The sequence below is a fragment of the Pristis pectinata genome, chromosome 29 (genome assembly GCF_009764475.1).
Source record: "Pristis pectinata isolate sPriPec2 chromosome 29, sPriPec2.1.pri, whole genome shotgun sequence".
Classification (NCBI taxonomy): Eukaryota; Metazoa; Chordata; class Chondrichthyes; order Rhinopristiformes; family Pristidae; genus Pristis; species Pristis pectinata.
In genome coordinates this window covers 2,647,590-2,665,677 of record NC_067433.1, presented here as the reverse complement: position 1 = coordinate 2,665,677, position 18,088 = coordinate 2,647,590, and the positions used below count along the sequence as shown (strand labels likewise).

Below are 18,088 nucleotides of genomic sequence, written 5' to 3'. Positions count from 1 at the left end.
GTCCCGTCACCACGCCCCGCCTCAGTCCCCACCTTCACTGCAAGTCTTGTGCTCAGATTTAGGACGGTACAGCACAAAACAATCGGGATGATGCAATGAGTGAGGGCCAAAGCCCCAGGAAAACGTTGGGAAGATGTCAAATCCCACTGTGGGGGTCGGGGAGAGGTGCCGCTCTCTGATCGGACTCACCGAGATGAGGGGGCGCCTGGACAACACCATGCCGGTGCGGTGGCCGCCCTTCAGCCCTGTGCTGACCATGATGCCTATTTAAATCAATCTCTTCTGCCTGCACATGGTCTATATCCTTCCAGTCCCTGCATATGCATTGCCTACCTAAGATCCTATCAAACGCCACCATGGTATCTGCCTCCACCACCACCACCCCAGGCAGCACATTCCAGGCACCCGCCACTCTTTCTGTGTAAAAAAAACCTGCCCCACACTTCTCCTTTAGACGTTCTCCCTCTCACCTTAAATGCATGTCCTCTAGTACTTGACGTTTCTACCCTGGGAAAAAGATTGTCTACCCTATCTATGCCTCTCATAATTTTATAAACTTCTATCAGGTGTCCCCTCAGCTGATGCTCCAGAGAAAACAACCCAAGTTTGTCCAACCTCTCCTTATAGCACATGCCCTCTAATCGAGGCAGTATCCTGGTGAACTTCCTCTGCACCCTCTCAAGACCACATCCTTTCTGTTTTGGGCTATTAGAACTGCACACAATACTCCAAATGCAGCCTAACCAAACTGCTATGGAGCTGCAACATGACTTTCTGACCTGCTCAATGCCCCAACCAATGATGCCATGTGCCTTCTTGACCACCCTATCTACTTGTGTTGCCACTTTCAGGGAGCTAGGGACTTGGACCTCAAGATCCCTCATCAGTGCTTGTAAGGGTCCTGCCATTCACATTTGACCTCCCAAATTGCAGCACTGCACACTTTCCTGGACTGAACTCCATCTGCCACTTCTCAACCCATACCTGGATCTAACCGGAAGAGTGGCAACACTTGCGGGCTGCCCCCAGCACATTCTCAGTAACACAAAAAAAAATGCATTTCACTGTGTGTTTCGATGTACATGTGACTAATAAATAAATCTATCTTAAATAAATATCTTAATCTATATCTGCTGTATCCTTTGACAACCTTCTTCCACTGTCCACAGCTCCACCAATTTTTACCTTGTCTTCAAACTTACTAATCAACCCATCTACACTTTCATCCAAGGCCTTTATATATATCACAAACAACAGAGATCCCAGGACAGATCCCTGTGGAACACCACTGGTCACAGACCTCCAGTCAGAACAACACCCCTCCACCACTACCCTCTTGTCTTCTATGGTGTTCTTTTTTAAATCCAATCTACCAAGTCATGTGGATCCCATGCATCTTAATCTTCTGAATCAGCCTAACGTGAGGGACCTTGTCAAACGCCTCACTAAAATCCATGTAGACAACATCCACTACCCCACCCTCATCGATCACCCTTGTCATGTGAGTAAATTTTATCCCTAAGAATCTTCTCCAATAGCTTCCCTACCGCTGATGTGAGGTTCACTGAACTATAATTTCCTGGATTATTCCTATTGCCCTTCTTAAACAAAGGAACAACATTGGCTACTCTCCAGTCCTCTGGGACCATGCCTGTGGCTAGTGAGGATACAAAGATCTTTGACAAGGCCCCAGCAATGTCCTCTCTTGCCTCTGTCAATAACCTGGGATAGATCCCATCAGGCCCTGGGAACTTATCCACTTTAATGTTCTCCAAGAGACTCAACACTGCACCCTTCCTATCTCAACATGCCCTAGATTATTAGCATACCCCACACTGATCTCAATATCTGCCATGTCCCTCTCCTTGGTGAATACCGATGCAAAGTATTTGTTTAGTACCTCACCCATATCCTCTGGCTCCAGGTATAAGTTCCCTCCTTTATCCTTGAGTGGTCCTACTCTCTTCCAAGCTATCCTCTAGATTTTAAAGTATAAATAAAATGCCTTTGGATTTTCCATAATCCTACTTGCCAAGGACATTTCATGGCCCCTTTTGATATAAGATAGCTATTTATTTATTAGTCACGTGTACATTGAAACACACAGTGAAATGCATCTTTTTCATTACTGAGAGTGTTCTGGCGACAGCCCGCAAGTGTCACCACGCTTCCGGTGCCAACGTAGCATGCCCAGAACTTCCTAACCCGTACGTCTTTGGAATGTGGGAGGAAACCGGAGCACCCGGAGGAAACCCACACAGACATGGGGAGAACATACAAACTCCTTACAGACAGTGGCCGGAATTGAACCTGGATCGCTAGCGCTGTAATAGCATTACGCTAACCGCTACACTACTGTGTTGCCCAACTGCTTGAGTTCTTTCCTGCTTTCTTTATATTCCCTGAGAGCCCTGTCTGATTTCAGCTTCCTAAACCTTACATATGCTTCCTTTTTCTTTTTGACTAAATTTTCAACGTCCCTCTTCATTCAGGGTTTCTGAACCTTGCCATCCTTGTCTTGCTTCCTTACTGGAACATGCCAGTCCTGAATTCTGATCAGCTGGTCTTTAAACGACTCCTACACGCAGATGTGGACTTGCCCAATAACAGTTGCTCCCAATCTACTCTCCCTAGCTCCTGCCTCATAATGTTGTAATTTGCCTCCACCCAATTAAGCACTTTGCCCCAGGGTCCAACTTATTCAGAAATATCTTAAAACTTAAAAAGTTGTGATCACTGTTCCATAAAGACTCTCCCACTAAAACCCCAATCACCTGACCAGACTTATTTCCCAATACAAGGTCTAGTATGGCCCCTTCTCTAATTGGATGATCCACATACTGTTCTAAGAAACCTTATCGGACACACCTCATAAATTCTACCCCATCTAACCCTCTTACATTAAGAAAGTCCCAATCAATATTAGGGAAGTTAAAGTCACCCACTTTGACAACCCTGTTGCTTTTACTTTCCATAATCTGTCTACATGTCTGTTCCTCTATCTCCCACTGGCAATTGGGAGGCCTATAGTATAACCCATCAAAGTGATTGCACCTTTCTTATTTCTGAAATCTAGCCATTTGCCTCAGTGCATGAGCCCTCCAGTGTGTCCTCTCTGAGTGCAGCTGTGACATTCTCCCTGATCAGCAGTGCAGCTCCTCCACTCTTTTTACCTCCCGCACTATCACGTCTGAAACATCAAAACCCAGGAACGTTCAGCTGTCAGTCCTGTCCCTCTCGCAACCAAGTCTCTCTAATGGCCACAATGTCTTATAGTTCCATGTACTGATCCCGGTTCTAAGTTCATCTGCCTTACCCATAATACTCCTTGCATTGAAATAAACACACTTCAGTCCATCAGTCCCACCCTGTTCATTTACCTAGCCGTGTCTGTCTTTCCTATCAGACTTACTTCCCCTAATCCCTATCTTCCCCTACATCCCTCTACCTGCTGGCCCGTGGCTCTGGTTCCCACCCTTTGTTCTGTTCAGTAGACGTCCATGGGTTTGGGAGATGTTGTTGGAGTAATCTGGATGAATAACTGCAGTGCATTTTGTAGGTGTTACACATTGCAGCCACCTTGCATCAGTGGTGGAGGGAGTGAATGTTTAGGGTGGAGGATAGGGTGCCTTAGTTGTCAGGGATGATCCTGAGATTCTTGAGAGTTGTTGATGCCGTCCTCATGCAGGCCACTGGGGACTATTTCTGACTTACATAGAACATGGAACAGAGAACATTACAGCCCTTTGGCCCACAATGTTGTGCCAACAACACGACTCGTGCCTTGCAGATAATAGAAAGGCCTTGGGGTCTCGGGAGGTGAATCACTCTCTGCAGAATACCCAGTCTCTAACCTGCTCTTGTTGCCATGGAATTTATGTGGCTGGTCCAGCTGGTTTCATGCTCAGTGGTGACCCCCAGGATGTTGGTGGGGACTCACCAATAGTAATGCCATTGAATGTCAAACGTAGATGTTTGGATTCTCTCTGGTTAGAGATGGTTATTACCCAGCAAAGTTAATTGCCTATTACCAGCTCTGGACTTTTGCGGGCTGCCTGTGGCCAGGAACAGACCATCTTCCACCTCCTGCTGGAATACGACTTTGGGTGGATGTGGGTAGAGGTGTGCTGGTCTCTGCTCCAGTTCAGTCTATGGGCTATGCTTGGGACACACATTGAGACATCTTGTGTATCTGGTGACGAGCCACTTTTATGAACCTTGAAGGCTTTCTGGTGAGGTACTCCCACAGTACTGTTGGGGAGGCGGATATTGGTAGTTGATTTATTATTGTCACATGTACTGAGATACAGCGAAAAACTTTGTTTTGCCTGCCATCCATACAGATCAACTTAAGTACTTTGAGGTAGTACAAGGAAAAAGCAAAAACAAAATGCAGAATATAGTGTTACAGGTACAGAGAAAGTGCAGTGCAGGTAGACACTAGGGTGCAAGGGCCATGATGAGGTGGATTGTGAGGTCAAGGATTCATCTTTAACGTACAGGATTTAGACCCAGCTACAATGTAGGACTGACGATATCTTTCCAAGTTTGGATGGTGTGTGACTTGGAGGGGAATCTGAGGTGGTGGTGTTCCCCTGCACCTGTTACCCTTATCCAAGGTGGTAGAGGCTGGGGGTTAGGAGGTACTTTTGGATTAGTCTGTGTGAGTAATTGCAGTGCATTTTGCAGATGGTCCACACTGCAGCCACAGTGCACCTGTGGTCAGGGGAATTAATATTTGTGGTCCGCAGCTGGAAAATGACCAACTTGGTCTGAACCCTGCTGGTCATCATCAGAAGGTGCTGCCATGACCGAGTGTGGCTGACGAGGGCACTCCATGCTGCAGGAGGCTCTTAGGCACAGTGTGTCCTATGCAAAGAATCTACGGGAAAGGCCACCGTACAAGTCCACCAAGTGATCCAGGCTTCCCCAACTATTTTCCAATGTAACCCTGTTCTAACAACCAAAACTTACATACAGCCCTAGAAGCCAACCAAAACCAAACTGCACACAGGCAGCATAATTCCTGGTGCAGAACAAGATCCCACTAACAGCAATGTGACAATGACCAGACAATTTAGTGTGGCTATGTTGATCAATGTTTTGGTATTAGTCAGGATACCAGGAACCTGGGTGTTCAGATAGTGCCCTGAGATGACCTGTGCCCTGAGATGACCTGTGCCCTCTTGAGGTTGAAGACAGCATCTCTGCCATTGTGACACCGGCACTGGAGCTTCAGCTCAGAAGTTCGTGCTCTGAGGCAGGAGCACTAAGGTTACCAGTGCTGGATTCTGATAAGTAAAGGAGGTGGGAATGAGAACCATGAGGAGAGAGTAGGGGAGAGGTGAGTGGGAGTTGGAACCAGAACCAAATAGAGTGATGGGGGGAGGGGGGGAACCTGTGGGTGGATGGAACCAGAAGGGGGAGGGGGACGAAGATGGGTGAAAGGGGGCTGGGGGGGGGGGGGTCCAATTATCTTCACCCAGAGGGTGGTTGGAATCTGGAACACACTGCCCGAGGGGGTGGTGGAGGCAGAGGCTCTCACGGCATTTAGAAAGTATCTGGATGAGCACTCAGCTCTCCAAGGCAGACGAGGCTGCGAACCAAGTACTGGAAAATGGGATTGGTATCGATGGGCTACTTAATGGTTAGTATAGACAAGATGGGCCGAAGGGCCTGTTTCTGCGCAGTATGGCTGTGACGATCTATCTCTGCCACAGGAGCTCTTGCTCTTCAGCAGAGCAGGTGGGAAGGTCTTCATTCCCTCTCCAAGCACTCTCTCCAGCTCATCTTCCGCCCCCTCCTTTCTACCCAAGGGAGCAAGTGCATAAGGCTTTAATCTCCTTCTCCCCACCCCACCGCCCAACACACACACACACTCACTCTCTCCCCATCCCTTCCTGGGGCACTTTGCTGTCCAGTTGATTGCAAGCAGTGAGAGTTTGAAATGAGTAGTTTCCTGAAGTCAGTGACGGGATGGACTTCCGCCCCGAAGAGAAGAGGGAGATCCGACAGCAAAGGAGCTTCACTCTGTACCTAAACCATTTCTACTTCTTTATCTAATCCATGCTGTACCTGCCCCTAGAGTGTAGAAGGAACTTTACTCTCAATCTAAGCCCTCGTTGCTGCCCAGACTGACACAGTTGTGAATCAGGCAGTCCTGACAGAAGTAAATGAAACTGTGAGAGGTATAGAGAGGGTACAGAGTCAGTGTGTGTTTCCCAGGGTGAAATATTGAATACTAGAGGGCATAGCTTTAAGATGAGGGTGGGAAAGTGTACATGCGGTTTACGGGGCGTTCTTTTCACACAGAGAGCGGTGGGTGCCTGGGACGGGCTGCTGGGGCTGGTGGTGGAGGCAGGTACGATAGTGGTGTTTAGACAGGCACATGAACAGGCAGGGAGTGGAGGGATGTGGACCATGTGCAGGCAGACGGGATTAGTCTGGGTTGGTATCATGGTCGGCACAGACATGGTGAGTTGACGGACTTGTTCCTGTGCTGTACTGTTCTGTGTTCTATGGCCCCCTCGCCTTTCACTCTAACCTGCACTTTGAAGAAACAAAGCACAGATCATCAGAGACAGAAATCCCTGCACTCTTACATGGGACAACCTTTGTAGAAATGCAACGAGTCTTTGAAATGAGTACAAGCAACTGAGTGTGGTAAATTTTAATGGACATTGAATTGTCATAGAATCAAGAGCTTTAATTAAACAATTGTTTTTCTGTAGATAGAAGAGAAGGCAGTTTAAAATATTTACAAACACCGACACAGAGCAGAATACTCTGAGAGTGAGACGCAAGCTCCTGTGGGGACAAAGTTGTCCTCACAGTTCGAGCTCCCACCCCTTCCCCATTCTCATTTACCCCACTGGCCGCCTCTCTCCCAAGAAGGCTCACAAACACGTCTTGGCCTCTTCAAGGTAGGACTGAGTGTGGAAAACATCAGAGGATCTATTAAATGTTCTCATGCATTTTAAGGTTGTTTTTATGAAAAAAGATGCTGCTTTCTCAACTCTCCCCAGCACTTTTCTGCAGTCACAATTAATATAATCCAAAGTGGCTCTTGGGTAAAGGAAGTGTGTTAATCAGCCTTCCCACTAGGCCCAGGCTGAGTTACTGAGTCTTCCTGCTGGGCCCAGGCCAAGCCACTGAGATTTTGTTCCAGGCCTTCTGATTCTCTGTGTGTAATGTTGCAGAACTTACAGATACACTGGTTTAAAATCTTCCTGCCCCACAAGTGAGGCTCAATAACATGCCAAGTGAAGGCTCCTTTCCTTGTTTAACACAGGAGGTCCAAAGGCAATCAATCAAGCTGAACAAACATGACACCAGGTGATAAACAGCATGCAACCCATGACCATAACATGGCCCCTTGAGGTGCCTCCATTGTAATATTGGGCAAAGAGCCAGTAAAGGCAGACCCTATCCACGTCCTTGACTCCCAGAAAGCCATCCCCTGAGCTGTCCGGAGGCCCCCGATCCTTGTAGAGCACTCTTGGGGGCCAGCCAGCTGAATGACCAGAGCTCCAGTAAGTCTCAAACACAAACCAGCTCATGGACCCACCTCTGGCCCAAGCCAGACCCCTGGGAACTGGACAAATGCAGTCACATTTACGGAAGAGGTGGAGTCACTCTCATTGCTTCCTTCCAACTGTCCTGGTTCCTCCTCCTACCTCACTGGGTTGTCACATTCTGGGTAGATAATTCATCCAACCATTGGCCCCCTATCCAGGTGGTCTTCGATCATATAAAGCAACCACTAACAGCATACCACAGATAAATCTGCAGGGGTCTTCCGACTGTAAATCTGGGCATGGGGTGAATGACGGTACAGTCAGCCACAAGAATGACAGTGGTCAAAGGATCCACAAAGGCACAAGGTGGCTGAGGTTTAGACATTATTGTTGGTGCAGCCCAGGTGTAGGGAAGCCTTTGAGAGCTCAGTGTTGACCGTGGACAGTGGGAAGGTCTCATATCTCTCTGAGGGACCACTGCAGCGACACTGGTACAGCATGGCCTTCACTTCCTTCTGGAAGTTGGCATTGAGGAAGCCGTAGATGACTGGGTTGACACAAGTTGACAGCATGGCCGTCAAGTGGCAGAGAGAGAAGATCAGGTTGTGGTGGCAGATGGAGATGGCCTCGTGGTCCCAGTCGAACACGGTGTTGAAGATGGTAAGCGGCATCCAGCACAGGCCAAAGGCCACGACGATGGAGGCCAGCATGATGTTGATCCTGCGGCTGTGGCTGACCTTGCGGTTGCCGTCCCGGGGCCGGTCCACCATCTCTCGCCGCCTTCGGAGGCGCAGGAAGATCCGGAAGTAGCAGGTGAGCATCAGGAGCAGCGGCAGCCCATACTGGAAGACTAGGAGGCAGGTGGTATAGGCCAGCTTCTGCCGCTCTGAGGACCAGTGCTCGATGCAAGCCACCTGGTCCCCCAGCCCCTCTGGGAGGAAGGAGATGTTTGCATAGGGCTCACTGGTTAAAACGTTGAAGGACACAAAGGGCAAGGAGATGAAACATCCCACCAGCCAGCTGATGGCTACTGCCAAGTAGGCATGTCCCACCCCTGGCTTCCAACCAGTGGGGTTGATGATCAGCTGGTGTCTCTCCAAAGCAATGAGGACCAAGGAGAGGATAGAGACAGTGATGGACGTGCACTGCACAAAGGGGGTCAGCTTGCAGAGCATGGCGCCGAGGATCCAGCGGTCCATCATGGTGTAGATCACTGTCACTGGCAGGCAGATGATGGAGATGAGGATGTCCGAGCAGGACAGGTTGGCGATCAAGATGTTGGTGACGTTGCGCATCTCCTTCTGCCGGGTGATGACCAGGACCAGGCAGGTGTTGCCGATCACTCCCACCGCCATCACCGCACTGTAGGCCATCAGCAGGAAGGTGGTGCTGCTCACTGAGTCAGAACAGAGTGGGAACTGCTCCACCAGCAGCGAGGAGTTCAGCCAGGAGGCGTGCAGGAACTTTAGAGTCCCATTCAACTTCTGATCCATCCTTCGAAGGGCTGGGTACACGTTCCCTCACTGGTGGCCCCAGGTGACCAACATGTCCTCAGCTTGCCTTCCTCAAGACTGACATGGCTCCTCTCTCAGCCCATTCCCTGCTCCTCTTTCACTCTCACGTGAATGGACGGAGGAAACTATCAGTGTCGTCCCCGCTTTCTCCGCACCATCTGGAGCCTCCTGAGTAGGGAGAGCAAACCCCAGTCAATTCCTGATTCACATTCATAGAACAGTGCAGACCACCACAAGATGCTGGAATCTGGAGCAACACACAAGATTATCGCTTGCTAGCTCTTGCTCTACCCCTTCACCTTTTTGAACTGGCTATCTCCTCTCTCAGTCCTGATTAAGGGTCACGATCCAAAACATCAATTGTCCATTTCCCTCCACAGATGCTGCCTGACCCGGTAAAAGACATCTGTATGTTGCACCAAAGGTCTGTGTCAAACACAAATGCAAAAAATGCTGGAAACACTCAGCAGGTCAAAACATTGACCACCTGCTTTTCTCCACAGATGCTGCCTGGCCTGCTGAGTTCCTCCAGCATCATCGTGTTTTTCATCTAGCATGCCATACGCCTTCTTTACCCCCCTATCAACCTGTGCAGCCACTTTCAGGGAGCTATGGATTTGGACCCCAAGATCCCTCTGTACAACACTGTTAAGGGTCCCGCCATTAAATGTGTTCTGTCCCTTTACATTTGATCTCCCAAAGTGCAACACCTGACATGTGGCCGGATTAAACTCTAAGCTACAAGGGATAAACAATAACAGAAGCAGAACATCACCAAGATGAAGGCAGGACTTTCACATGAAAGTGTATTTTCCTGAAATATCTATTTTACTAATCTTGAGCATAATGGGATCTGATTCCTGATATGTTCACGTTGCTCTGAGCCACCGGAGGAAGGGTTGGGTTTATCCAAGGTTTAGAGGGGAACGTTGTTGGTGAAATTGACCAGATGATGCTCAAATACCCAACACAGAGAAAGCACCTCAAGAATGTACCTGAAGATAATGTTGGCCACTTGCAGGGCAGGGACCAAGTTTCTTCTGGCCAAGTGTGAGAATTACTAACCACAGGAAACCAGCTGTGGAGACAGGCAGGGCTGTGGACTGGACCCAGCTCCTCCCCACTCCCCTTGGAAATGATGGCAGACCAACAACGCAGACTAGACCTGTCAGTCCTGACACCTAATGAAACACACTGATATCATTCAAGCCTCACTGGGGGCTTCCAAAAAGTGTGATTGCAATTTGTAACCTCAATTTCATTTGTTATGAAGAAAACTTTTGTTTCCCTTAATTCCATTTCTACCTAATTTAATTTTCTGCCTTTTAGCTTCAGTGTAGTTGGCATAACACCCATTTAAAATTTCCAAAGAGCTGAAGCATCCTCCTGGTGGGCTCTTTAAAGGCTGAGGCCAAAATAAAACCCTCAGTTTTCCTTAATTCTGTTTTTGCTGTTTTATTCTTGCTTTTTTCTCTTATTACATCTTTACCTTTAATTTCCTTTTACACATTTCACAGTTTCCGTCAGTAGCCAGAGTAAACCCCTACGAAAAGGTAAAAGTAAAGAAAACATCTCCTCAGAGCAGAGACTGAATAAAAGGTTAACCACAGGACTCTGTTTTTTTTGGTTCAGTAAATGATGATTAGCTTCAGAAACGGGAGGAATAGCAGCCAATGGAGTGAGGCAGCAGGATGAGAAATAAGTTGTTTTTATGATTCACCCCTCACAGCGTGGTATTCACGCACTCTCCTTGACCCGTCTGATAGAATCATAGAGTCACTCTTTCCATTTTAACCATCCCTTTCCTATAACAGGGTGACCAAAACTGTACACAGACTCCAAGTGTGGCCTCACCAACAACTTAAGAAAGTGCAGAGAGTTGTGGACACAGCACATCACAGAAACCAGCCTTCCCTCCGTGAACTCTGGCTACACTTCTCGCTGCCTCGGTAAAGCAGCCAACATAATCAAAGACCCCACCCACCCCAGACATTCCTTCTTCTCCCGCCTCCCATCAGGCAGAAGATACAAAAGCCTGAAAGCACGTACCACCAGGCTCAAGGACAGCTTCTACCCCGCTGTTATAAAACATTCCCTTAGTGCAATAAGATGGACTCTTGACTTCACAATCTACCTCGTTATTGCCTTGCACCTTATTGTCTACCTCACTGCACTTCTCTGTAACTGTAACACTTTATTCTGCATTCCGCTATTTTCCCTTGTACTACCTCAATGCACTGATGTGATGAAATGATCTGTATGGATGGCATGCAAAATAAAATTTTTCACTGTACCATGTGACAATAATAAACTAATATAACAATTTTATTCCTAACCTACAGACGGATGGCACGGTAGCATAGTGGTTAGCACAATGCTTTACAGCGCCAGCAACCCGGCTTCAAATCCGGCCACTGTCTGTAAGGAGTTTGTACGTTCTCCCCGTGTCTGCGTGGGTTTCCTCCGGGTGCTCCGGTTTCCTCCCACATTCCAAAGACATGTGGGTTAGGAAGTTATGGGCATGCTATGTTGGCGCCAGAAGAGTGGTGACACTTGCAGGCTGCACCCCCAAAATCACTATGCAAAAGATGTATTTCATTATGTGTTTCGATGTACATGTGACTAATAAAGATCTTATCTTATCTTATCTTAAGAGCACCAGAGGTGGTCAGGTTTGGGAATGCTGTAACTCCTGAGCTGTGATGTCCTTCACAACTCAGGATCCAAATGATCAGAGACTGTGTCCTAACTCTGTGTTACTTAATGAAAGAAATTGTGGAAGCTGCATTTTAATTGACTTTCTCACCTTCCTCTGTTTCTCTCAGGACCCTAAGCAACGACTGACTGAAGCACAATTCTGAACCTCCCTTTCATGTGGAGCTGGTGTCCTCTGGATCCACTCACCTGGACAAAGTCAGGTAGCTTATCAGAGCTATTGTTACTTGGATCCTTTCAAAAGCTACAAACAGTGCAGCGCACAAGTCAATCTGACTCACTCATATGATCAGATATAGAGTCACAGAGCAACACAGCATGGATACAGGCCTTTCGGCCCAACCAGTCCATGCCAACCATGGTGCCCACTCAGCTAGTCCCAATTTCAGCCCATATCCCTCTAACCTTCACCATCACAATGTCACCCCATGAAATAGTTGCCCTTTTAAATCTTTCCCCTCTCATCCTAAATCTATCCCCCCCCTAGTTTTGGACTCCCCTACCCTGGGGAAAAGACTGTTACCGTACAACTTATCTATACCCCTCTTGATTTTATAAATCTCTGTAAGGTCACCCCTCAATCTCCTGTGTTCCAAGGAATAAAGACCTAGCCTGGCCAACTTCCCTCCATAACTCAGGCCCTCAGGTCCTGGCAACATCCTCGTAAATCTTTTCTGCAGCCTAAAAATGGAACAAAGGCTTTAAAATAAACCAAGGGAGCCTGAAATGGGCTTCCTGAAATCAGGCAGCATCAGAGAGACAGAGTGAATATTTCAGGTCAATGACCCTTCATCAGAACTAGAATGTCCAGATACCTTGTTATGTCTCAGGGGGTGTTAACTCTCTCCGAGAGGGTTTGAGCCTCAGTCTGGAGACTTGACCCCATATTGCCGGCTGACCCAGCGGATTATTGAGTGAAGTGCAATCCTTCAAATGAAATGTTAATTTGATGCCAACTGCTTCTTGGTGTTAAAGGACCTCAAGGGCAATTTTCAAGTAGATGTATTTTCTCTTCAGCCAGTTGTTTTGAATTAATATCAGTAAAGCAGCACAAATGGCTATTTTCTGAGAAGTCCCACAATGCACAATATTGGCAAAACAAGCCAGCCAATAATAAAACAAATAGGCCTTTCAAAATAATGAATTGTAAATTAATTTCTGCCCAAGGATTTGAAAAGCAAGGTATTTGCTTTTTTTTATTTTGGGTGGTTTGCCACCAACCGGTAGTCCCCAGAGTTCAAGGGCAGATGCCTTCCCACTGCAATCTGCAGATACCCTCCCAATAGATCCAGTTCACTCCGAAGCCCCTCCCTCACCACACAAACACTCAAGGCTTGCTTAAAGGACCTGTAGCATGGGCCTGAGGTACAGGAGTGAGGGGAGATACTCTGATGGACCGGAGTGAAATATGATAAGCAGGAGAACATCAGAAATAGAACGGGGGGGGGGGGAAATATTCAACCCCTCTTGCCTGCCAGGCCATTCAGTAAGATCATGGCTGATCCTGCACTACCCCCATATCCTTGATTCCCTCAATATTAAACATCTTTTGATCTTGTCTTAAATACACTGAGTGATTGAGCCGCCACAGTCTCTCGGGTAGAGAATTCTAAATATTCAGCTACCCTTTGGGTGAAGATGTTTCATCTTATCTTTGTCCTGATTGGCTGACCCTTTATTATGAGTTATCCTGATTATAGACAGTGGAACATCAACTCAGTATCTAACCAGTGAAGCTCCGTAGATTTTGATGTGATCAGTTTATGGAGTTTAATCCAGACAAGTGTGAGGTGATGCATTTTTTGGAGGTCTTCTGTAACTTTGGGAGGTCAAATGCAAGAGGAAAGTAAACAGAAAATGGCAGGACCTTTAGGAGCATCGATGTACAGAGGGATCTTAAGGTACAAGTCCAAAGCCCCCTGAAAGTGGCAACACAAGTGGATAGGGTGGTAAAGAAAGCGTACGGCATGCTTGCCTTCATCGGTCGGCCACTGAGTACAAAAGTTGGGAAGTCAAGTAACCTTCTCCCTTCTGAACTTGCAGCATTCCATTCACTAAGAACCAATATTGTCATCAAACCCACTGACGAGAGTGGTGCTGATGTGGTCTGGTGAACTGACCTCTGGCCAGACGTCAGCTCTCAGACAGCTCCTCATATCTCCCTTTGGAGCATGGCCCCACCATTGAAAGTCAGGCCATGGACCTCAGGACATCTTCACTCCACAGCTGCCAGTCTTATAGTGTCTCAGCCCCACACAGCCCACTTCTATCCCCTGCCCTAAATCCACAAGCAGCACCGCCCTGGCAGACCCATTGTTTCAGCCTGCTCTTGCCCCACTGAACATCTCTTCCTGCCTTGAATCTATCCTTTCTCCTCTGGTCTAGTTCCTTCCAATTCTGATGCCCTCCATCATTTTGGCCTTTTCCAATTCCCTGGTCGCAACATCTTTACCCTGGACATCTAATCCCTTTACACCTCCATCCCACATCACAACGGTCTGCGAGCCCTCGGCTTCTTGCTTGAGCAAAGGCCCAACCAGTTCCCCTGCACCAACACACTCATTCACTGGGATGAACTTGTTCTCACATTGAACAACTTCTCCTTCAACTCCACTCGTTTCCTTCAGATCAAAGGTGTAGCTATGGTCACTCACATGGGCCCAAGCTTTGACTGTCTTTTCGTGGGAAATGTGGAACAGTAATTATTTCAATCCTACCTATTCCCTTGGCTGCTTTTCTGGTACATCAGATCAGTGCTGCCTCCTGAACTCATACAGAACTCAACTGTTTCATTATTGTTGCCAATTTCCACCCTGCCCTGAACTTCACATGATCAATCTCTGACTCATTCCTTGTTTTTCCAGATCGCTGTCTCCATCTCAGGAGATAGGCTACCTACTAACACACACAAGCCTACCGACTCCACAGCTATCTTCACTACTCTCTGCTCAACCCTGGCTCCTGTAAGGTTTCTGTTCCATTCTCCCAGTTCCTCTGTCTCCATCATATTTGTCTGATGCCTGTGAAACATGTTTCTTCTTCCTGAACCATGGCTTCCCCTCTACCATTGTTAACAAAGCCCTTAACCACATCTTATCCATTTCCTGCGCCTCTGCTCTCACCCCCTGTCCTCTGGTACAGAACAAGGGTAGATTTCTGCTGGTCCTCGCCTTCCACCGCACCAGTCTCGGCATTCAACAGATCATTCTCCACAATTTACACCACCTTCAAAGAGATTCCACCACCAGACACATCTTCCCCTCTCCTCCCCTCTCAGCGTTTTGCAGGGACTGTTCCCTTTGTGACTCCCTGGTCCACTCTTCCGTTCCCACCACCCCCCAACCCACCCCTTACGCCACTTTCCCCTGTAACGTCCACACTTGTCCTCCACCTCTTCCCTTTCAACTATCCGGGGACCCAAGCGATTCACTTGCACTTCTTCCAATCTAGTGCACAGCATTCAGTGTTCACAACACGGCCTCCTCTACACTGGGGAAACCGAACACTGACTGGGTGATCACTTTGTGGAACACTTGTGTTTAGTCCACGTGGGGGACCCTGAGCTGCCTGTGGCTGCCTCTTCAATTCCCCATCCCACCCCCACCCTGACCCACCAGTCTGTGACCCCCGGCACTGTCACAGTGAGGACCAAGGGAAACCTAAGGAACAGGACGTCATCTTCCATTTGGGCACGTTGCACCTTCTGGACTCAATATTAAATTCTACAACTTCAGGTGACTTGTATTCTCGGTCAGTATCTGTGATATTAGCTCAGATTGTTTACTCTCCCTCTTCGCCCCAACCCTTTTTCCTTCTTTTCTCTCTGGGAGTGGAGGACATGCCCAGCCTGACCTGCTGGGCATCTCTTCCTGCTCTGCATTTCACACTCCTACATTCTTTTGTCAATGTTCTAACCCTCTAACTGGTCCCATTCACTCACTGACCAGATAACCTGACAACTTCTCCCGATGGTGACCACTGTTTTACTCGATCAGGGACATCCTCCACCCCCACCATCCCTGTAGCCTCTTGTCTCCTCCCCAGTTCTGACGAAGGGTCTCCAACCTGAAACGTCGACTCTGCTTCTCTCCACAGATGCTGTCTGACCTGCTGAGTGTTTCCAGCATTTTCCATTTTTATTTATGATTTCCAGCATCTGCAGCTCTTTTGATTTTTATAAGAACAGAAATTGCTAGAAAATCTCAGCAGGTCAGACAGCATCTATGGAGAAACAGTCAGTGTTTCAGAAGTGAGGAAGAGAGAAAACTATTTAGTCTCATGGAGAAGGTGGGATGAGGCAGAAGGTGGAACGAAGTGAATTCCTCCGGTAGGATGTAATAATGTGGCCATTAAGGTGAAGTTAAACTTCCGTGTCTGTGTAATGTGTTGCTAATGTCATAAAGTCTAGGTAATTGTGTTAATAGGTTTAGTGTAAATTTGATGGACGGTCCTGACCCAGTGGATTGAAGGGCCTGTTTTCATGCTGTATGACTCTGTCAAAGATCCCCACCATCCAGGCCGTGCCATCCTCTCACAGCTCCCATCGGGCAGGAGGTACAGAAGCCTGAAGTCCCCACACCACCAGGTTCAGGAATCTTTTTATTCTTCGTACCTAAAATACTGTGCCTGATGTCCCACACCACCAGCTACTTCCCTTCAACCATTCGGTTCTTGAACCGACCAGCACAACCCTAATCACTAGAGTTTAGCAACACTATAATCACTTTGCACTAAAATGGACTTCGTTTTTTTTTCTAATTGTGTTCTTTCTTGTAAAAATTGTGTTTAATTAATGTTTAATTTGTATTTTTCTTGTGAATGCTGCTTATCTGATGCTCTGTGCCTGTGATGCCGCTGCAAGTAAGTTTTTCATTGCACCCGTGCACACATGGACTTGTGCATCTGACAATAAACTGGACTTTGACTTTGTAAGTGATGGCTGAAAGAAAGAGGGGAAATGTGAGGATAGTTTTTTTTAAAACACAGTGATAGTCTTTACAAGCACTCCCAGTCAACCAGTCTTCCAAAGAGCAGAACTCAGCAGGCTGAGCAGCATCTGTGGAGGCAAAAGGTCTAAATTGATGTTTCAGGTTGAGACCCTTCACCAGGACTAAGAGACAACAGGAAAGTTACCGGAATATAGCAGTCGGTGGGGGAATGGGGCAGGGCTGGTAGGTGAAAGGTGGAACCAGATGGGGAAGGGGTGATGGGCAGATGGTTCCACCTATCACCTTCCAGTCTCTATCCCACCCAACCTACTGCTATTTATGGGCAATCTTCCCCCTCAGTCCCAAACTCAGAAGCCTCACCTTACACTTTCTGCCTCCACAGGTGTTGCTCAGCCCCCTGAGTTCCTCCAGCGCTCTGCTTGTTATTCCAGGTTCCGGCATCTGCCCTGAGCCTTCCGATGGGAATTGAGGGAGCATAACAGGCAGAACTGCAGAGAGAGGGCAGGACAGGGACTGACCAGACCACTCCATAAAGAGCCATCCTGCCCTCGATGGACCAAATGGCCTCCTTCTGTGCCTTTGCCCGGGAATGGGGCCTCTCGGAATGTGAGGCACAGCAGTACCAGGAGGCCATTCGTCATTGAGGTCGGACCAGGAGGAGGTCATTGCACAGGAAGAGCCCATTGATAGCCACACCCACCGCCCCAGGGTCTCACATAGGACCAGGGGAGGCCATTCGACCCCTCCACAACGCTCCATGGGGACAGGAGGAGACTGTTCATCCCCGAGCAGGGGGACAGGCCGTTCAGCCCCTCGAGACTGTACACACGAAGGGATGCAGAAGCGCTAAGCTGTGGACTCACCTGCAGTGGCCGAGAGGAGCGCACAGACGGCGGCTGACAGACGGGAGGGGGCTCGGGGGCCGCTCCCAAAGGCTTCTGTCCGGACTGTCAGCGAGTCTGGGCGGATGATGAGGTGAGCCTTCACCCCCGGGTCCCTTCAGAGCATCCGCCGGCCGGCGAGAGGGGCGTCCTCCGCGGGAACACCACTGCAGTCCCGGTCAGACTGCGGCTCCGCAGTCAGCGGCAGCCGAGTCCCTGCGCTGGCAGGCGGCGCAGGGTTAACGCTTGGTGGGCAGGACCCGCACCCTGCACTGGTGCCGGGCTGCCGGCAGCCAGCGACCCCGCCCTCCTCCCGGAGAACAAACACCCCCTTCAACCCCCTCCTCTCCCCTCTCCCCCTCCCTCTCCTCTCCCCCTCCTCCCCACCCCGCCCCTCTCCCCACCCCTCCTCCCCACCCCTCCCCTCCCCTCCCCACCCCTCCTCCCCACCCCCTCGCCCTCTCCCCTCCCCCTTCCCCCTCCCCCTCTCCCCCTCTCTCCCCTCTCCCCCT

At 48.7% G+C, this 18,088-nt stretch overlaps 1 protein-coding gene across 1 annotated transcript; it reads right to left on the bottom strand.

The window, feature by feature from the left end:
- Positions 1–6,655: 6,655 nt before the first annotated feature.
- npy8br (neuropeptide Y receptor Y8b) lies at positions 6,656–17,850 on the bottom strand. The gene is made up of 2 exons (XM_052041258.1): positions 17,559–17,850; positions 6,656–9,199 (listed from the first exon to the last, which is right to left on the bottom strand). Exon 2 carries the CDS (start codon positions 9,008–9,010, stop codon positions 7,895–7,897), a length of 1,116 nt encoding a protein of 371 aa, XP_051897218.1. The 5' UTR covers positions 9,011–9,199; positions 17,559–17,850; the 3' UTR covers positions 6,656–7,894.
- Positions 17,851–18,088: the final 238 nt, after the last annotated feature.

What these genes read in the sequence shown, in the direction of transcription:
- npy8br (XM_052041258.1), bottom strand. Translation starts at nt 9,010, where the DNA reads ATGGATCAGAAGTTGAATGGGACTCTAAAGTTCCTGCACGCCTCCTGG.